Here is a 19,520-nt window from a genome sequence, read left to right on the forward strand (position 1 = left end):
CTGGGAAGGGCTGAGGAACTGTCCCCCAACCTTCCCCCTATTGAAGGGGTTGTCTGCCTCGCTGTTACCCGGCCCCCAATTGCCCTTGCCCTCCCTCAGAGGCCTCGATGCTCGTCCTCGCGGCTGGTCGGTGTCACTGCACTCCGGGGAGGTCTGGCAGGACCTGGCTGGCTCTGACTTTGTGCTGGACCTGATTGGGCAGATGGAGGACCCGGGGGATGCAGCCAGCCCCCACAGCTACCCCATCACCTCCCAGGGCTACCCCATCAACCCTCGAGGCTTGTAGGTGCCACCCCTGCCCCTTGCTCCTGGGGGGGGGGCCCACAGCTACCCTTGTCCCCCCCCCACCCAGTGGCCTGAGATTGGTTCATAGGCCCTGCAGCCTGGATCTTCCCACCTACCCCTCCTCTCCTCCAGCAGTTTCTCGATCTCGCCGCAGCCCCCTCCCCTGCCACGCTCCCACCCAGGCATTGAGCCAGGCCTGTTCTCCTGCAGGGTCTCTGAAGACATCCTTACTGCCCCTGGGTTCCAGGCACCCCCGCCGCCCCCAGGACCAGCCCCCACACTGCCTCACAGGGACCGCACAAGTAAGGCCAGAGGGGGCCTGCGGAGACCAGGCAGAGGGCAGGTCATGGGGTGCAGGACACCCCTCCTGTCCCAGGCCAATGGCACCAATCTTCTTCTACCCTGCAGGGGAGGCCCAGCCGGCGGGGAGCCTGGATGGCTTCCTGGACCACCTCTTCCAGCCAGTCCTCTCGCCCCGCTTCAGCGTGAGTGCCCGCGCCCCTTGGCCTGGCTGTCCCCGCCAGCCCTCTGGCTCTCGCTCTGACCCTGTGACCTGTGGCTTCTATCCCGGCAGGATCTGGAGCAGAGCTGGACCCTTCAGGGCCACATGAAGGGCGGGGGCTCCATCGGGCCCACACAGCAGGGTGGCTACCCCATGGGTAAGTGTAGGCTAGCCCAGAGGGGCACTGGCCCCCACCCTGGCAGGGTCTGATACGGGCACCCAGTGGCAAAGCTCTGGGCAACACCCTGGGGGTCCCTGCTCTTTTTCACCTGGTACTGGAGGGAGGGGGTCCGAGACCTCGGAGGGGCCAACTTGGGGCTGTTCCCTTGCACATCCAGGGATGATGCAGATGCCCGGGTACCAACCCGCCATGATACCTGCTCCGGTGCCCATGATGCCAGCAATGGGGGCAGTCCCTGCCATGCCAGGTAGGGCTGGGGGCCATGGGCGAGCCAGCTGGATGAGGGGAGGGAGGGTCCTGCCAGGAGCCCAAAGGGCACACAGTGGGTGAGAGCCACCCACGTGGCTGTGGCGCCGACTGCCTGGCACCCTCCTGTCTGTCCTCAGCCATGATGATGCCCCAGCCGCCCCAGCCCCTGCTTCCCAGCCTGGACGTCCAGCAACTGGCAGCCCAGCAGCAGAGCTTCATCAACCAGCAGGCGCTGCTCCTGGTGAGGGTGGGTGCTGAGGTGGGTGGGGGGTGGGTCCTTGGGCCGGGTGGGGCAAGGCCTCTCACTTGCTCCCCTCCAGGCCCAGCAGATGACCACTCAGGCCATGACCCTGACCCTGGAGCATCAGACCCTGCAGCGACAGAGGCAGCCCCAGGCCCAGGCCTCCAGGACCACCTCTCCAGTGTCGCCCCCAAGTCCACGCCCCCAAATCCAAGCCTCTGTCCCCAAGCCCAAGAAGCCCCCTGTGCCCCGAGAGGAGCCTTTGAGTGCCTGCTCCAGGGTGAGGAGCGAAGCCAGATGGATGGCAGGCCTGTCGGGAGGGGCCCTGGGTGGACTGGGCCACACGTCTACGTCCCCTTCCTGCCAGGAGGAGGCTGAGGAAGAGGCTGAGGACAGGGCCCAGACCATCAAGAGCTTCCAGCAGAAACGGGACTACTTCCAGAAGATGGGTGAGGGCCTGAAGGGAGCCAGGCCACCTGGCTGGCTGAGCAGGCCAGGGGTGGGGTGAGGGGGGGCGTGGGATGATGGGTCACGGAGAGGGCTGCCTGGGCCCCTTACAGGGCAGCAGCAAATCAAGATGAAGACAGCGAGGCCCCCGGCCAAGGTCCAGATCCCACAGGCAGAGGAGGAGGAGGAGGAGGAGGAAGAGGAGGCCACAAGAGCAGGTGGTGGGAGGAGATGGGTGAGAGGCCTGGGGTTCCTGCCCTCTGCACAGCACCTCATCCTCAATGGACATCCTGGCCTTACCTCTCCGCAGAGTCCCTCCCGCCCCCAGTAACGAGGAAGCCACTGAAACGAGGCACAGCCAAAGCTGCAAAGGAGGCGGAGGCATTGCCCGCACAGGAGCGCGATGCGGGCAGTGGCCAAGGGCCTGAGGAGAGTAGGGGGGCCGTAGTGCGCAGCTCGGAGCCCCGAGCCCCGCGGCAACAGCCCAGCCGGGAGATCCGCAACATCATCCGCATGTACCAGAGCCGCCCAGCGCCTGTGCCCGTACCGGTGCAGCCATCCAGGTGAGCTCCCTGGAGGAGGAGGTGGGGTTGTGCCTGCCTCCAGAAATGCCAAGTGACCTCTGCCTGCTTCCAAAAGATCCCCCAAGGCTTTCCTGAAGAAAAACGACCCCAAGGATGAGGCGCTGGCCAAGCTGGCTAAACTCGGCATCAGCGGAGGTGACTCACCCCCCTCGGTGAGCACCCCCACGGTGCCCCTCCAGGCCCTCGCTTCTCTGGGAGAACTGCAGCCTCCAGTCTTGGGCAATCTGGACACTTTCTCTGTGTCCCCCAGACACTGTTGCACGGTTCAGAGAAGGACTCCCCACCAGCCCCGGCCCCTCGGCCCAAGGGCCCCTCCAAATCCATCAGGGAGAAGCAGGGCCCCCTTCAGGGCCTGTTCAGCCAGACCCCACGCACTCCTGAGGGACTCCCACCTCCACCAGCACCCCCACTGCCTCCGCCTTTGGACCTAGAGACCCAGCCACCTGAGCCCCATGGTAAGGACCCTTTGTAGACATCGGTGGGTTTGGAGGGACAGAGCAGGATTCCCAGCAGCCTTTGGGCATCCCGGCCCAGGTCAGCTGCCGCTTTTGGACTTTGGAGCCATAAGTGAGGAGCCCCAGCTTCCGTGTTCCTACCCAGGGTGGGGCCAGCATCCCGGGGCCTGCTGCCCTGTGTGACAGGGCTGTCCCTTTCAGGTGTGTGTGTGTGTGTGGGGGGGGTCCCTTTCAGGTGTGTGTGTGTGGGGGGGGGTCCCCCAGGCAGACCAGGTACCTTCATGCCAGGGTGCAAAGGATCTTAGGAGCTTGGGCAGGAGGACATGGAAACAGGAGAGACTTCAGGGACCCAGAGGGGCACTCCTGGGAGACCAGGGTCTCTGCTCCCCAAGTGGGACCCAGCCACTGACACCCTGACACTCTTCTTGCAGCCTTAACAGAGCCCATGGGCGACCAGGGGGTCTCCACCCAGCTGCTGGCACCCTCAGGCAGCGTGTGCTTCTCCTATGCCAGCGTGCCCTGGAAGTTGTTTCTTCGAAAGGAGGTGGGCACGAGCTGGGGAGGGGGTCTCCGCTCAGACCCGTTGGTCTGAAGGACACAGCTGGGACCCCACAGACCCTTCCCCACAGCCAATCACCAGTCTGGACCTGGGAGGGCAGAGGTGGTGGTGGAGTGGACCCACCTGAACTTGACTGTCCACCTTCCTCCAGGTGTTCTACCCCCGGGAGAACTTCAGCCACCCCTATTGCCTCCAGCTTCTCTGCAGACAGGTGAGAGCAGGCCCACCTGCAGATAGGCGGCCAGGGTGAGGGGCGGAGGGACAGTCGGCCCATCCGCTGCTCACTGAGGCTCCCTCATCTGTAAATGGGGCTGGAGCCTGAGTGTGGGCACCCCTCCTCCAGCCCCCACGAGGCTCCCAGGACCTGGTCTCTATGCCCCCAGATTCTGCATTTAGGGGGCAGGTTGGAGGTTCTGGGCTCAAAAGCCCCACATGCCTTGTTGCTCCATTTGTGCCCCAGGGGCCCTGAAGGGCAGGTCAGCCCCAGAGGCACCCAGACCAGGTCAGCTGCCATTTTCTGACTTTGGGGCCCGCCAGGCTCCCCCCTGTTGGCTGTGCTCATGGCTGCCCCACCCTGGGCCGACTCCCTGGCCCTGGCCCTGCCCCTGCCTGTGGCTGTCCCGGCTTGGGCTGACTGCCTGGCTCTGCCCCAGATCCTGCTGGACACCTTTGCCGAGTCTTGCATCCGAATCTCCCCAGAGGAACGGTGCCGAATGAAGGACCTGCTGGGTAGGGCCCCTGCATCTGGGGTTGGGGGAGGAGGGTGGGAAGCGGGCTGAGGTGGGAGACTGAGGCTGGCCCCTTCTTCCTGCCTGCAGGGGACCTGGAGGTGGGCCTGGACTCCATCGCCCTCGCTGAGGAAGGGGTCAAGAAGCGCATTGTGGTGGCGGCTCGGGACAACTGGGCCAATTATTTCTCCCGCATCTTCCCTGTCTCGGTCAGGGGCTCCCCGGGGCGCAGAGGCGGTGTGGGGGCGGGGACCTCAGGCAGCAGGGGTAAGAGTGTGTATGTATGGGGGGGTTACATCTCCAGGGCATCTTCCCTGGTGCCTGGGGGCACCGGGACCTCCCGTGACCTCCCCGTCTGCTCGCTGGCGGCAGGGTGAGAGCGGCAGCGATGTGCAACTACTGGGTGTGTCCCACCGCGGGCTGAGGCTGCTCAAGGTGACCCGAGGCGCCGGCTTCCACCTGGACCAGCTGAAGACCCTCTGCTCCTACAGGTGAGCTGGGCCACGCTTGAGTGGGGGAGGGGGCGAGCAGGGTAAGGGGCAGCAGGTGGCCCCCAACTCACCACCTGGGCCATGCGCAGCTTTGCGGAGGTGCTGGGCGTGGAGAGCCGGGGCGAGTCCACCCTGGTGCTGACGCTGAGGAGTGAGCAGCTGGTGCTGCACACGGCCCGGGCGGGCGCCGTCAAGGCCATGGTGGCGCTGTACCTGCGTGAGCTCACTAAGGCAGGTGGGGGCTGGGCTGGGCTGGGGGGGCCGTGGGTCCTGCATGCTGCCTGGGCGGGGCTGTGGTGGAACGAGGGGGGCTGAGCCAAGGGTCTGGGGCCACACGTGTCCCTGACCCCAGGATTCCGACTACGTCATTGCCCTGAGGAGCTACATCACTGATGACAGCAGCCTCCTCAGCGTCCACCGTGGGGACCTCATCAAGCTGCTGCCCATGGCTGAGCTGGAGCCAGGTACTCTTGGGGGTTGGCCTGGGGGGTTGGGGGGAGCCCTCCTCCCGCCCCTCCCACCTGCTGGGTGGAAGGGCCAGGTGCCCTCATCTCTGCCTTGTAGGCTGGCAGTTCGGCTCCAGTGGGGGCCGCTCCGGACTCTTCCCTGCCGACCTGGTGCAGCCGGCAGCCGCCCCCGACTTTTGGCTGGAGCAGCGGAGTGGCCGGCGCCGGAGTCTGCCGCAGCCACGTGGGGAGCCGGGGCCACCTCCTGGGGCCAGAGCCTCGGAGGTGAGGACGACAGGGGTAGGGGCCTAGCTGGGAGCAGAGGAAGGACAGTGAGACTGTCCCCCTCCCTTCCTGGAAAGACTTTGCTCTCATCTCCTGTGACCCTCTGCCCGCTCCCTGCCCCTCGCCAGCCTACCAGCCAGACTGTAAGCCCGAGGCGGGCACTCAATAAACAGCTCTCGACTGCCCTGTCTCCCTGTGTGTGCTTCTCTGGCCGCCCTGCCTGCTGCCCTCCGGCCTGGTAGGGCTGGGTGGGCAGGGTCTTTGGGACAGGCCAGGAGCCACGTGGGCGGCAGCAGGTTTCCTGTGCTCCCAGCGCCCCGTGCCAACCCGGAGCCAGGCTCTCAGTGAGGACTGGGAGACCACCAGCCTGCCCTCCTCGCTGGCCCTCAGCTCTCTGCCCACCGACCCCCACAGCTACACCATGCAGGAATTCGCCCTGCGCTTCTTCCGCAAGCCCCCAACCTTGTGAGTGCCCTGTGCCCACCCCAGGCCTGTCTGCCCCTCGGTGGTGAGAACTGCCAGGCCCTGGCCCCCACAGCTGCCCCTTGAGTAGCCTGGCCTGCGGGCGGGCGGGCGGGCGGGCCGGCCAAGCAGGGCTGTGGTCCCTCTGTCCCTGCAGGCTGGCCCCAGGTGATGAGGACAAGGCCCTGGCCAGCCTGGTGCAGCACACCAAGGTGAGGGCGACCTGGTGGGTGGAGGAGAGGCTGGCCCTGGCCCTGGCCTCCCTGGGCAACCCCACAGACCCCCTCTGTGGCTGCAGGGGCCCATCCAAGAGTCACTCATCTGTCTCAGCGACGAGACCGCCAACAGGCAGGCTGTGGAAAGCTTCCGGGGTGAGTGGCGTTCCCGGGTCCAGCCCTCTGGGGGCGGGTGGTGAGCCTGGGCCCTGTGGCTTGGCCCACTCAGGAAGCTCCTGGGGGTTTCTGTGCTTCCACCCCTGGGCTGTGGCAGCAGGGGTGGAGGAAGAGGAAGGGAGCGGGCAGTTCCGGGCAGCACCCTGCACGTTGTACGGCTGTGGGGGCCCCATTGTTCCCAGCCTCCTTTCCCCAGAGGTAAAGCTGATGCCAGGGGCCCCACCTCCTTGCTGTGCCCTTGGGGCAGGACTTCAGACCAGTGGGCCCTGGTTTACCAGAGATGCTGCGGCAGGCTCTGCATCGCCTGGGAGCCCCAGGTGTACCTGAGCATCACCTGGGGTCTTGGGAAGCTGTGGATTCTGACTCCATCTACCAGAAGCCCCAGGGCTGTAGTGCTTACGGGCTAGGCTGCAGTCCTCAGCAGACAGATGAGGTGCCGTAGAGTGACAGTCTCAGAAACCCACAGGGACAGTTCCTCCCTGTCCTGTAGGGTCCCTGTGAAGCGGAATCTGAGGAAGGGAAGGGGCTCTCGGCAGAGGGGGTCCAACTAGACCAAACCAGTTAGAAGTGCAGGTGCGGGCAGTGAGTTCTTCTCCCACCGGCAGCACTGATGCAGTTCATGGGGGACCAACCCAAGCCCCGGGGCAAGGACGAGGTGGAGTTACTGTACGGGCTGCTGGAGGTGAGCCGGGCCTCCCCACGCACAGCGACGTCGTGACGCCATCCAATACTGAGCTCTCGGTTCCGTCCAGCAGAACTGCTCGCCCGCGGGAGTGGACGCTCATCGGCAGCTACCGGCCTGTGTGCTGTAGCGACGTCCCTCCTGGCGTTATCTGCTGCCCTGGGAGAATGAGGCCGGGCACTGGGCTGTGGTTTTGTTAGGTTTCTTGGGTGGGAAATGCCTCGGTCCTTGTTTTCGCACAAGGAGGAATTCCCGCTGAAGCCTGGTTTGTGATCCAAGTGGGTTTTAATAAAGGGGCAGAGCCGTTTCAGGAAACCGAACACAGGCACCCTCAGGGCACTGCACACCCCACGTGGCGGCTGCAGCCAGAGAGAGAGGCCTGGCCGCAGAACGGCGGAGGAGCAGCTGGGAAAGAGGGTGGTCTCCCGGTTCAGGCTCTTTTGGGGGGCTTTCTGCTGGGAGGCATGGTCAATGGTGCTGGTTGACCCCACTGGCTGAAGTAAGCCCACCTGGCCTAGACTGGGCCAATCCAGGTGTCCTGGATTCCTGGCTCAAAGGCCTGAATTTGTGCATGTCCTCTAGTCTTGATCGGCTCCCAACTTTTTGTAGGGGCCCCCCAGGCACGGAGGGGAACAAACCCCCTATTCTAACAGTCTCACACAGAGTGCTCCTCCCGGCTCCTGTGTGGGGCCTCTCTGGGCTTCACTGCCAGGTGGCATGGGAGCAAAGGGCAGCAGGAAGAGGGGAGAGAGCCATGTGGCCACGGGCAGGGAGGGAGAGGTCCTGATGGGAGTGGGACACAGGGGAGCGGCAGATGTCCTGGGGAGATGGGAAGGCATTGGGGGGGGGCTGTGCAGAGGTGCAGCTCGGGTGGGCAGGGCCACTCTGGCTGGCATTGAGCTCATGGGGCACGATCCCAGGTGAGAGCTGGCACTGGCCATGGGGAGCGGGCAGCGGAGGGGGCAAGTCTGTCTCCAAACCCTCACCTCACCTTCTCGGATGGGAAGAAGGAGAAGTGTGACTTGGGTGGGTTAAGTCTAAAATTCAGGAGGGTCCTGCAGGCTAGGGGGAAGCCCTTGCAGGAGGAGGGTATGTGGACAGAGGTCCGTGCTGGGCTAGCCCGGAGAGGAGGAGGGAACAAGAGGGGCAGGGCGGGGGCCAAACAAGGAGGTTGACTTAAGGACAAAGTGCCTGGCCATGTGGGTGCTGCTGAGAGTGGCCCCTGGTGTTACCTCCACATGTGTCACTGCCCAAGCCCCTCTCCCAGGCATTGAGCCCTGCCTCCTGCCTGTCCCTGCCCCCCAGCTTGGCCGGGCGGAGAACCTCCGGGATGAGATTTACTGCCAGGTCATCAAGCAGATCACGGGACACCCCCAGCCGTGAGTGGGGTGCCTGCTGGGGCGGCCTGGGGCCTCGGGGAGCCGGGCGTTGGACGTAGCAGACTGACTGCTTGCTGGCGGCCTGCAGGGAGCACAGCGCCCGAGGCTGGAGCCTCCTCAGCCTCCTCACTGGCTTCTTCCTGCCGTCGCCCACCCTGATGCCCTACGTGACCAAGTTCCTGCAGGACGCTGACCCCAGCCTAGGTACCTGTGGGCGGGGTGGGGAGGGAGGTGGATGCTCAGCTAGCGGGGGCCTCAGGGGCCTCTGATCCTGCCTGACTCCCCCCACCCCCACCACAGAGCTGGCCCACAGCACCCAAGAGCACCTTCAGCGCACAGTCAAGTATGGGGGCCGCCAGCGGCTGCCCTGGCCAGGGGAGATGCAGGCCTTCCTGGTATTGGGGGTGCAGCAGGGGGTGGGGGTGGGGGTGAGGGGCGTGTCCTGGGGCCCCTGGAGGAATGTTGTGCAGGCTCTGACCTGCCTTCCGGCTTGACAGAAAGGCCACACGGCCCGAAAGTTTCTGATCCACATGTCAGGGGGTGTGGACTATAAGACCAACATCCAGATGTTCACGGTGAGAACCATACACAGAGGTGGGGTGGGTCAGAGGGACAGGGAGGGCGTCCTCCCCCTCACAGCTGTCCCCGTGCCAGGTGGCCGAGGACGTGCTGGAGGAGCTGTGCGGGCACATGGGCATCACGGAGCCACAGGAAGTACAGGAGTTTGCCCTCTTCCTCATCCAGGGGGAAGGTAGTGTCCACACAGGAGGCCGTTTCTCCTGGAGGGGGGGAGCTGACCATGGTGGGGCTGCAGGGCAGGGGCCCAGAGCAGGCTCTGAGGGAGCCCCTGGCAGCAGGGGACCTGGTGCGGCCTCTTCGGCCCTGTGAGTACCTCAACAGCCTGCTGGGGACCAAGGGCACGAGCCTGCATAGCCGGCGGCTGGGCTGGGAGACCCCGCTGCACCTGGACCATCCCACTTACATCAGCGTCCACTACAGCCAGGTCAGTGCCCTGCCTCGGGGTGCTGGGCAGCTGGCTGCATCCAGCAGGGGGGCTCTGCACCCACCTCCACAGTGTGCTCTCCTACCCCCCGTTTGCCCTCAGGTGTTGTTGGACTACCTCCAGGGGAAGCTGCTGGTGAGCGCCCAGGATGAGGCCCGGCTTGCCCACCTGGCTGCACTGCAGCACCTCAGCAAGGCTGCCTCGGACCCCCTGTCACAGTGAGTACACGCCCACCTTCCTCTCCTCCCAGGCCATGGGCCCTCTTCCCCAGGGAGCGAGTGGCTGGGTTACCTGGTGCCTGGGCTCTGCCCAGCCCTGCACCAGGCGGTCAGCAGTCTGGGATGCACCTACCCCCCGTCTGTGCCCTAGGCAAGACCTGCTGCTGTACCTGCCCAAGCCACTGCAGGCGCAGGTGCGCATGGCCGCTGTATGGGGCCTGCTGGGCCGGGAGCTGGGCCGGCTGCAGGGACACAGCCCGCTGGACATGCAGATCGGCTTCCTCGGTGGGTCCGGGTGTGCCTGGGTGGAGGCCCTGCCGGTAGCTGCCTCGCCCTCCCCAGGAGTCCGCCTGAGCCCTTGCCTCCTCTCACCCCAGAGGCCGCCAGGCAGCTGCCCCTCTTCGGCTACACGGTGTACACAGTGCTGCGCTCCAGCGAGCTGGCCCTGCCCAAGCCCTGTCTCCTGGGGCTCCGCCGCCAGGACCTGGTCCTCATGGACTCCAGCTCCCAGGTGGGCCCTGCTCGACGCCCCCCACCCACCCACCCCTGGAGCCCTGCGTCACCCTCCCCCTCCCGCCCCCAGACTCCCTGCTTCTCCATCACCCTGAAGGAGGTGAAGCGGCTGCGCCTGATGAGCCCCCTGGAGGGGGGTGGCGCCCCGGGGCTGGAGCTCAACTACGGCTCCTCAGACCGGCCCCACACCATCTGGTTCGAGGTGCAGCAGGTGAGTAGGGCTGGGCCGGCCAGGAGGTGGGCTGGCGATAGGGGAGGGGCGAGTGGAAGGGTGACCCGGTGCCCTCCGCCCACAGGCCCAGGAGCTGCAGCACACCATCGTCTTCCTGCGGGACAGCCACTCGGCCACAGGGCCTTAGGGGGCCCAGGGCTGTGCCCAGAAAGGGACCCACTGCAAGGCACTGTGGCTAGCCCATGTGGCAGCTGACAACCAAGCAGCTATGGCCATCAGTGAGGACTCCCGGGTGGGAGCTGGCCGGGGGGTGGGGGGGTGGATAGGAGTTGGATGGGGTGCTGGGGGACTTCAGCCTGGGCATCTGGGGCTGCGAGGGAAATAAAAGTCCTGAGAGAAGGGCATGTGTCAGCACAAACAGGTATTTATTCCCATGTAAACATCCTGAGTCACCGAGCCACCAAGCCTTTCTGGCAGGAGGGGCAGGGAAGGCCCAGCCCGTTCCCCACCCGGAGACCAGGGAGGGGGTGGGGGCCGAAGCCAGCAGGCACTTCTCTAGAGCAGCCCTGATGCCTTGGGCAGGCAGGGCCTCCCTGCCACCTCTTGGCTAAAACCTAAGCACTAAGCACAGGTCCTCTCCCTGGCCCCGGGCACCAGACAGCCCAGCCATACGGGCCAGGGGGTGGGAGTGGGGCGCTCATGGAGAGAGGGCCCCAGGCCCTGCAACAGAGGGAGGTGGCAGGCTTGGCAGGAAGGACCCTGAGATGAGGCGAGCCCCTGGCGGTCGGTGGTCTGCTGCCCACAGTCTGAGAGGTGCGTAGCCTGGGCGACGTCACCGCCGAGGGCCGGTCAGACCCTGCCAGTCCGTGGTGCTCTCGCACCGGTGGCGGCCGTGGAAGAACTGCCGGATGAGGCTGCAGGCCGCCTCTGCCACTGCGGGGAGGGGTGGACTGTGAGGGCCGGTCTCCTCCGGAACCCTGTGCCCCCCACCTGGACCCATCGGTGCTCACCATTCCCTTGCGGAGAGGCCTCCTGAGTTAACAGGTGTGAGAGGTGGCGGGCGAAGCCCTTGAACAGCTCCTGGGGGACGGCAGGGGGTGAGGGGTGAGGCAGACCCCAGGGAGGGTTAGAGGTGGCCGATCCTGCCCTACCCTGCCTCTGACCCCAGGGCAGGGTGGAGCCCCCAGACTCCTACCTTGGAGGCAAACTTGCCCTGCTTGTAGAAAGGGGTGAGGCACTTGACCACAGTGCTGGCAGCCTCCTTCAGGGAGATGCTGGGGGCTAGCAGCTGCGAGGGCTCTCGGGCTGCGGGGTGCATGTCATCTGGGTCCCCTGCTGAGCTGCTGCCCACGGCCTCAGTGGAGACACAGGGCTGGGCCGAGGGGCACGGCCGCTTCTGAGCCAGGCTCTCTGCGCTGTCCTGGGCAGGGCCACAGTAGAGAGTCATGTCCACCGCCCCCTGCTCTGTAGGACTGGCCCTCTGTGCCTCAGCTGCCAGCCTTGGGACATGCATATGGTTGTCCCACCCCCGCTGCCCAGAGCAGAGAATGGCCTGGTCTGAGCTGCCGCCCCTCCCGGGGGGCCTGTCCCTGAAATACCTGCTGGGGTCGGGGCCGCTTGCCATTCTGGGTCTCCTGTGGGGGTGTCTGGTCTCCATGTGGGTGGGTGCTGGCCAGGGAAGAGCAGGCATTGGAACCATCCCTGTACTCCGGAGGCCCATATTCAGGTGGTGCTGCCAGGATCCCACCCGTGCCCCCTTACCTGGGCCGCTCCCCAGAGGGCTCCTCGGTGCTCAGAGGGGTGGGTAGGGTGCCTGGTGTGCTCTCCAGTCTCCGGCAGAAGCGGGCGATGCTCTGAGAGTCCTTGCGGGCGGCTTCAGCCAGGAGCTGCTGCTTCCACCTGGCCCGGGCCTTGGCTGCGGGGCTGCTCCTGGAGGAGTGTTTGGCCTTCTCGGGAGAGGACCACCCATGCTCATCACCGCCTCTGGGGTCTGCTCCTTGCATTTCGGCCCTGCCCTCCTCCCGGCAGCTGTGCATCTGTGGGGGGGACTCTTCTGGGTCCCCCGGCAGGAGTGGGGGCCCTGACCTCTCGGCCAGAGTCCTCTCCATCAACTCCGTGGCTGTCTGGAACAGGCAGGACCCTTTGGGGAAGCCAGCTCCCACCCGCTTGGCTTTGAGCTGCAAGGAGGGGAAATCACAGCGACAGGCCTCAGGCATCCACTCACTGGCCGATCCAGCCAGGGGCCTGCTGGGCTGGGCTCGAGGAGGTGGGTGGGTGCAGTGTGGGGACGGGAGGGGCTCCCCTTAACACCCAGGGCTTGGGCAATAAGGCTCGTCGGGGCAGGGTCCGGTCACCACATACCGAGTACACCTGGGAGGCTGGCAGGATGTCATGCTCACTGGGCGCCGGGGGACCGGCCTGGGCTTCGCTGCTCTCAGCCCTGCCTCCCATGCTGTCGTAGAGCTGCCCCTCCTTGGTGGCTTTGTGGATCTCAGCCACCTGGGTGGGGGGCAGGCCGGATGCTGGGGCCACTAACTCCCTCCCCACTCACCCTCCCCCCAGTAGGCTCTGTGGCCCCTGGCCCCAGGCAGCTAGACCCTGGGACCGGCTCTGGTCCTCACGGAGTTAGGCAGCACCCTCGGCTGGCCAAGGAGGGAAGTCAGGCTCTGCCCCAGCAGTGGGCTTCTAGACGCTGTGCAGAGCCTCCCCTGCCTGGGGGGCCTGCCAGCCCAGCCCGCGCACCTTCTTCAGCACGCTGGCCTTGTACAGGTTGGCCACCTTGGCGTTCCGGAAGGCCTGATGCTCCAGCGCCACGGCCCGGGCCTGGATGGCAGCTCTGTGGGAGGGAGGGAGGGAGGCGGAAGTCAGCCAGGCCTGTGTTAGCTCCCTGTGGGGCTCCTGCTGTAGTCCGGGCACCCCCCGGGAGAGTGTCAGGGCCTAGTGTGGTGGGGTGGGGCACAGGGATCCTCACCTGACACCCTCTGGCTACATCTCTAGCAGTGGCCAAGCCTGCCCTCTAGGGGGGCTGTGAGGATTGACACCCCTGGGTACAGGAAGGTGGAGCCTGTGATGGTGGGCGTGGGGAGGGTGCTTGGGCTCAGCCGGGACCCTCACCTCTCAGAGGCACTTGTGGCTGGGTGGTTCCCGCTCAGGGCCTCCTCCAGGAGCCGCAGGCAGTGCTCCCGGGCCTGGGAGGGAGAGGGGCGGGTCACACAGGCTGCAGTGCTGGCCAGGGCAGTGAAGACGGGTCTCCCACCCCTTACCTTGACAGTGAGCCTGGGGATCTTCCTGCTGGCAGCCTCTTTCAGGGGACAGTCATCATCTGGAGAGAGGGGGGGCGTGCTCCATCCACCTCACCCACCCACCCCCGTGGCCCTCTGCCCCAGTAGCCCCTCACTCACCTGGGGGCATGAACTCTTCCACCTCGGGGCCTTTGGCCTGGGAGGGTCAGAAAGTACGTGTGAGGCCCCAGCGGGCATTGGCCAGTCCAGGGTGGGGGGGCTGAAGCTGTGGGCAGCGGGTGCTGGGAGGCCCGTGCTGCCCAGCCCTCACCTTTCGCAGCCCCATCTGCTTCTGGTAGAAGACACTCCATTCCCGCTTGCGGGCCTGGTCTTGGGCCTCGTCCCCGCTGCCACCGCTGTCTTCATCATACCTGGAGGCAGGCAGGTAGGCATGAGCAGGACCCGGCCGCCCCCTGCCCCCCAGCTCTCCCCCGGCCCATGGAGCCTGCACCCAGACTTGTGACCCTCACCTGCTAAAGCCCCCGTGGCCCCTGCGACCACCCTCGTACAACTCGGGGTCAAAGCCATTGCCCGAGGTCGAGGGCCGGATGCAGGTCCTGCTCCAGCTGGCGCTGCGCCCCAGGGAGTCCAGCTGCCTCTGCACGGCTGTGGGGTTCTGGCAGTGGTCACAGCCCCGGGGGCAGGCGGGGGGCGCATCCCCGAAGTACTTGGCAATGGCTGCGTGGCGGCACCTGGGCAATGACACGGCCGAGGTGAGGGGCGAGGGGCCAAACCAGCGGGGTCTCAAGCCAGCCTCCGTCTGGCTGGTATCCGCGTGCCATCCCATCCCACAGGTAGCCAGACCACCCATCTCACCCTGGGCCACTGCAGAGCACAGGCCCTGGGAACCCTTGATTTTATTCATCTTAGTCACGTAGGGGTCTTGGTGGGGGCAGACTGGGAGCCCTCCATCTGCTCCCCTGGAGTTTCGGCTCTGGCCCTCGGGCCAACTAAGGGGGGATCCCTGGGGGGCAGAGCAAGCAGAGACTAAGGGATCAGGGGCCTGACCCGCCATTGCTGCTGCCCTCTCCTAGTATGGGTCAGACGCCCCCCCTCCCCCAGCAGTCACTTTGCTGTTGTCCCTTGGGACCTGGGGACACAGGCAGTCCGGACTGCTGGCCCCCAGCCTCCCTCCCCCAGCGCCCGTGGGCTGCCAGCCAGGAGCAGGGCTCTGCCGCTCCGAGACTCCTCAGGTTCTGTTCTCGGAAATGCAGCCGGGTGGGTGGGAGTCCCCCAGGGACAAGAACTGTGAGGACACTCCTCCCAGCGAGCTTGCCAGGGGCAGCACGACTCCTGGGGCAGCTCCAGGGAGGGGGGGGCGGGTTGACGCTCTTTAGAGATGTGGAGAACTGCAGCCTAGGCTTTCAGCATCACAGGGGGTCCCCTCCCACCCCCCACTCAGGGGCTCTCCTGAGTTCACTAGAGGTTCTGTGGGTGCAGGGGCCAAAGTAGGTCTTCCACACAGTGGCTGCCTATCCTACGTGGGGAGGCTGGGCATCGGGGTGGGGAGGCCACAGGCTGGCCTGACCCCCCCCCCCCCCGCCCTGACTCACTGGGGTTTTGTGCTCAGACTCAAAGGGCTCCATTGACAAGAGGGCTGGGGTCTCCAGTCCCGCTCCGGGTGTGACTAGTCTGCTCCGTGGCAGGACCCGGCCACTGTCACAGGCCCCTGGCCCTGGGCGTGCCAGCAAGGACTGAGGGAATGCTGACATGCGGGCCCTGGGGGCACTAACTCTGGCCCGGAAAACCACCGGCTTCCTCCCTCTCCTCCCAGGGCTCCCTGGCCCGCAGGACACCCTGAGATGCCTCTGGGTGGGGTGCCCAGGGAGTAGGGCCTCCCTGGGGGCTTGGTCTGGGTGGTCCTGTGGTGCCACAATTCCCTATCCTCAGAAGCTGCCTGAGGGAAGGGCAGGGCCGGGTGGGCCTGGTACTGAAGGTCAGAGGCTCCCTGTCTTTCCTCCGTACCCTTAGGTAACTGGCCCCTGGGGTCTTTGCCAGGGCAGGAGCCAGCCCAGCCCAGCCCAGCTGAGAGGGCGGGGGAGAGGGAGTGGAGAAAGAGGGCAGGGAGAGGGCGGGACAGGGGTGGGAGCGAGGACAGAGGAGAGCCCAGCAGTTGCTGAGCGCCTGTGCTGCGGGTGCACGGGTGCACGGGCCGCAGATGCAACTTGACACTTGGGTCTCTGGGACAACCGACAACAAAAAGGCCAAGCCTGCCGGGCAGCAGCCGGCTATCAGCTGGGGGAGACGCCCCACGTGGGGTGGTGCTGTGGGCCGCAGCAGCCGCCAGGAAAGAGGTGTCCACGGAGGCCAGGGACAGAAGACGCACGTGGGCTGCTCCTAGACAAGGCACCCCCCGCCCCCCAAGTCCGCAACTGAACGGCAGGTAAGTGGCCCTGCATGGGGTGAAGGGCAGGGGCCAGCGCTGGCTGCCATGAGCAGGGGAGAAGGCACCTGCGGGTGCACTTGCCTGGGGTCTTTGTGTAGGGATGCAGGAAGAGCCCCATTCGAGGCGGGCCACCCTGCTCTGTGTGGAGGGCCACCTAACTCATCGGGGCTCCGGCCCAGCCTGCGCCAGGCTAGGCACACATGGCCTGCTGACTTGGCAGGTGGGGCTAAGCCACCTCCCTCCAGGGGGCTTAGGCTCTGTCCCAGACCCTGCGGGGCTGCCACCCCGTCCTCCACGTGGTGATGCCCCTGCCCAAGTCAACCACCCCTGTCGGGTCGGTGGGCCCTAGCACCCCCCTGCTGGCAGTGAGCCCCAAGCTCTGTCCTGGAGTGGGCGCGGCTGTCTCTAACCCACAGCAGCAAGGTAACCGGGGAAATAAGGCAGGGGCACAACCACCCGATGTCAGGGCTCGCCTGCCCCCACTGTGGGACTGGCCCCTGCTGCCCTCCCACCCGGCCACCTCCCCCATCTCACGCCAGGCTCAACCCCACTGCTGGGCCTCCAAAGCAGACAAAATAGTACCCAGTGAGACAAACAAAACCCCCAGTAGCCCAGGGGACAGTGAGCTCCCCAGCTCAGACCAAGGGCACTGGGCTCAGTCGAGGCCGGGGCTCAGGCAGACGTGCCTGCAGCAGGGGAGCAGCTTGGCCGGCCAGGGGCAAAAGCTCAGCTGGTGGGAGGGGCCGTGGAAACCTCTACTACACCTGGGGCATGTCTACAGGCCGCCCTGGCGCAGCCACGGCACCTCCCAGGGCTGTCCCTGCGGCGTGTCACAGACAGATGGAGGTTCCTTGAACACATCTCCCCACTGCAAGGGCGGAGGGACACGCCCCAAGAGCAGCCACAGACAAGGGCTCCCCGCCCTGGAAACCTACCGGCTGCGGAAGTGCAGCCGGGAGGGGTCATCCAACACATGAAGGGCACCAGTGCCACCTGTGGTCAGGCCTCGGGGCCACAGTAGACCACAAGTGTCAGCTCTGCTCACTATGGCTGCGAGATAAGGAACCACGGGGCACAGCCAGGGGAAGCCCACCAGGGCAAAGTACCAGCTGAACCTACTACCCTCGTCGGGGCCCCTGAGCCGTGGACCCCTTGCCACAGCTCTCCTGGCCGGAAGGCTGGAGAGACGGAGTGGGGAGGGGGGCTGGTTCAGCAGGGAATGAGAGGTTGGGGGACCTGAAGGGGTGCCCTGGGCCGGGGATGCCACACCAGGGGACGCCTCCAAGCCCTTGCTCTGCCAGCTCCCTCTGCCCTGCTTGGCCGGGGGCACCCTCGGGGGCTCCTGATGGGCCATGAGGGCAGCACAGGCTGTGGCGGGGCCTGTGGGCCACTCTCCCTGCCTGGGCCCAGGGCTGCCGCTCAAGAACCTGTGAGACCCAAGACTCTCCGAGCCAGGGCTGAGCGAAGCCTCCCGGCTCCCGGGCAGGAAGCGCGGTTCTGGAAGGCCTGTGGTGAGCCTGAGTCAGAAAGACTGGAAAAGTACAGAATCATCGGCAGCTGGGCCGGGCTCCCTTGCCTTCCTCCGTCCAGGCCCAGAGACCAGGGGGCCAGGCGGGCAGCTCGGGTACATGGCACTCAGTCACCTGACCTTGGGTTATATCAGGCAGCCAGGCAGCAGGCACTCCCTGGGCCTCCACTGTAAATAGCCTGCCAGAGACAGGCCCAGGGGCCTGATGGAATGCGGCCCCTCCCAGAGCAGCAGCACCCTGGAGCCTAGGGGCACAGGAGACCAGCCACGGTGAAGTGTCAGTGTCCAGCAGGGACAATGGGCTGGTGTGTGTCCTGGGGTCATGACATGGCCTCTGAGTGCTGATGCAAAGCCGCGGCACCTCCCAGGGCTGTCACTCGTGTGGCTTGACGCTTCCCAGAGTCCCCAGCTTCACAACCTCTGGAGCGTGGCTTTCCTGCCAAAGCTGACCCACCAACCTGCCTTTGCTGCCAGCAAGCGCCGCCTCAGCCCCACCTTCTACCTCCTCTCGAGCCTCCCCTTAGCCTCACCGGCTCTCGGGGGACATGGCTGCTCAGTATGAAGGTGCTTCTGCCCTCTGGCCCCGACTGCCGGTAGCCAGAACAAGGCAGGGCTGTCCCGCGCCCCCCCCCCCAAGTGTCCCAGCCAAAAGAGCGGGCCTCGGGCTGATGGGCACAAGAGACCTCCCCCTCTGGTGGCCTGTGCTGCGGTGGGAGGGGCTGTGGCCCGGCGCCCTCTCCTTGTTGCTTATTCCCTCCAGGGCCCAGTCTCCCACTTAAACAGTGGTGGCACGGACAGTCAGACGGACGGACAGACGGACGGGGGCCCAGGCTTCTAGGGCGCTCTGCCTTTTCAAACACTCGCCAGCCGGGACCTGCCCTGCTTCTTAGGCGAAAGGAGGCTGAGGCGGGGCCCAGGCGACAGGACCTTCCTCCAACAACACACCCGGGGCAAAGGTGTGTGCAGAACCCCCAGGGGTGCTCTGGGAGGGTGGGCTGACTATGCCCGGGGAGTGGTGCCCCCAACGCCAGCAAGACCCAACGGGCACAGACACACACTCATTTAAGTAATGTTCCAGAAGGTTCTGAGCAGGGCAGCAAGTTGGGAGGGGCCAGATTCCCACAGCACAGTCACCTGGGAAGAACCAGGAGCAGAGGGCCAGCAGGAGGGCCCTGGCCCGGTGGACCGGTTCTGGCGGGCCATGGTGCAGCAGAGACAGGAAGCAGTTTCGGTGTGGGGCTAGACCTGGGGCCGGCCAGGGCGGGAGGGGGGGAGTCCTGGCCAGGCAGCAGAGTAGGCCAGAGCGGGCTGGGGAGACTGGCTTGTTGGTGAGAGGTGCCCTAGGTCAAGCCTGGAGGGGCAGTGAGTGCCTTGTGTTCCAGGAGAGAGGTGGGTGAGTAAAGGTATTGGGCTGTAGGGAGGCTGGGGAGCTGGTGGGGGTGGTGGAAGCAGCCCCGTCCCTCTCACCCATGGCTGACCCAGGGCCCACAGTCCTTTGAGCTCATATCTGATGGGCAACAGCTCAAGGGACCCGGGGAACCCCCACAGCACTGAAGGACACAGGGACCAGCCGGGGCAGTTACCACCTGACGGCCAGAAAGCTCCTGGCCATGGCCGTGGGCCCAGCTCCGCCAAACACCCCCCAAACTGTGCCAGCTGGGTGGGGGCCCTGGCACCCCTGAGCGAGCAGCAGGTCCCCCTCCCCCCTCCCTGGGAACCGCAGGGAGCGAGAGGCGAGACCAGAGGAACCCGTTCCACGGGCGGAGGTGCCAGAGGGCGGCGTCTCGGGCTCAGGGGCACGTGCCGCGCCGCCCGGGAAACTTCAGGGGCTCTCTCTGCCTTGGCGCAGCCCGGCAGGTGCCCAGCGCACCATGGCTGCCGGCACCTTCGTGCAGGAGATGCACGCCGTGGGCCAGAGGCTGCTGCTGAAGCTGCAGAGGCTGCCGCAGGCCGACCCCGTGGAGATCGCTGCCTTCTCCATCCTCGTCATCTTCACAGGTGAGTCAGGTACCCGGCAGGCGTGCCAGGAGGGCTTCCCTGATTCAGCTGGC

At 65.9% G+C, this 19,520-nt stretch overlaps 3 protein-coding genes across 4 annotated transcripts in view; 2 read left to right on the forward strand and 1 right to left on the reverse strand.

Moving 5' to 3' along the window:
• Positions 1-10,551, forward strand: part of MYO15B (myosin XVB) — a 33,511-nt gene extending 22,960 nt beyond the window's left edge. Inside the window, 36 exon segments of the mRNA XM_045299499.1 lie at positions 47-282; positions 496-587; positions 694-770; positions 860-943; positions 1,116-1,215; positions 1,355-1,458; positions 1,538-1,738; positions 1,826-1,907; positions 2,019-2,123; positions 2,174-2,468; positions 2,545-2,656; positions 2,696-2,701; positions 2,761-2,944; positions 3,376-3,488; positions 3,655-3,714; positions 4,157-4,232; positions 4,322-4,440; positions 4,604-4,722; positions 4,812-4,953; positions 5,075-5,186; positions 5,287-5,453; positions 5,767-5,918; positions 6,073-6,127; positions 6,214-6,286; positions 6,913-6,989; positions 8,295-8,368; positions 8,457-8,572; positions 8,669-8,763; positions 8,866-8,943; positions 9,023-9,119; positions 9,226-9,371; positions 9,474-9,589; positions 9,741-9,874; positions 9,967-10,100; positions 10,173-10,313; positions 10,399-10,551. Coding sequence (XP_045155434.1) covers positions 47-282; positions 496-587; positions 694-770; positions 860-943; positions 1,116-1,215; positions 1,355-1,458; positions 1,538-1,738; positions 1,826-1,907; positions 2,019-2,123; positions 2,174-2,468; positions 2,545-2,656; positions 2,696-2,701; positions 2,761-2,944; positions 3,376-3,488; positions 3,655-3,714; positions 4,157-4,232; positions 4,322-4,440; positions 4,604-4,722; positions 4,812-4,953; positions 5,075-5,186; positions 5,287-5,453; positions 5,767-5,918; positions 6,073-6,127; positions 6,214-6,286; positions 6,913-6,989; positions 8,295-8,368; positions 8,457-8,572; positions 8,669-8,763; positions 8,866-8,943; positions 9,023-9,119; positions 9,226-9,371; positions 9,474-9,589; positions 9,741-9,874; positions 9,967-10,100; positions 10,173-10,313; positions 10,399-10,461 — 4,137 coding nt within the window. The 3' untranslated portion in view covers positions 10,462-10,551.
• A 129-nt stretch (positions 10,552-10,680) lies between these two features.
• Positions 10,681-19,520, reverse strand: part of RECQL5 (RecQ like helicase 5) — a 26,258-nt gene continuing 17,418 nt past the window's right edge. The window contains exons 9-20 of one of the 2 annotated variants that reach the window (XM_045299799.1): positions 14,026-14,247; positions 13,827-13,926; positions 13,676-13,712; positions 13,538-13,596; positions 13,389-13,462; positions 13,017-13,110; positions 12,636-12,773; positions 12,036-12,451; positions 11,873-11,942; positions 11,470-11,694; positions 11,285-11,354; positions 10,681-11,207 (exon numbers count right to left, since the gene is read on the reverse strand). In XM_045299799.1, coding sequence (XP_045155734.1) covers positions 11,107-11,207; positions 11,285-11,354; positions 11,470-11,694; positions 11,873-11,942; positions 12,036-12,451; positions 12,636-12,773; positions 13,017-13,110; positions 13,389-13,462; positions 13,538-13,596; positions 13,676-13,712; positions 13,827-13,926; positions 14,026-14,247 — 1,606 coding nt within the window. In that variant the 3' untranslated portion in view covers positions 10,681-11,106. Of the gene's footprint in view, positions 11,208-11,284; positions 11,355-11,469; positions 11,695-11,872; positions 11,943-12,035; positions 12,452-12,635; positions 12,774-13,016; positions 13,111-13,388; positions 13,597-13,675; positions 13,713-13,826; positions 13,927-14,025; positions 14,248-19,520 lie in introns of both variants that reach the window. The other variant, XM_045299798.1, reaches the window with a different exon arrangement.
• SMIM5 (small integral membrane protein 5) overlaps positions 15,673-19,520 on the forward strand; it is a 5,185-nt gene continuing 1,337 nt past the window's right edge. The window contains 3 exon segments of the mRNA XM_030888160.2: positions 15,673-15,938; positions 18,230-18,425; positions 19,319-19,468. Coding sequence (XP_030744020.1) covers positions 19,341-19,468 — 128 coding nt within the window. The 5' untranslated portion in view covers positions 15,673-15,938; positions 18,230-18,425; positions 19,319-19,340.

This window comes from Echinops telfairi, unplaced genomic scaffold (assembly GCF_000313985.2).
Source record: "Echinops telfairi isolate 266 unplaced genomic scaffold, ASM31398v2 ScPeMD7_7458;HRSCAF=8496, whole genome shotgun sequence".
NCBI lineage: Eukaryota > Metazoa > Chordata > Mammalia > Afrosoricida > Tenrecidae > Echinops > Echinops telfairi.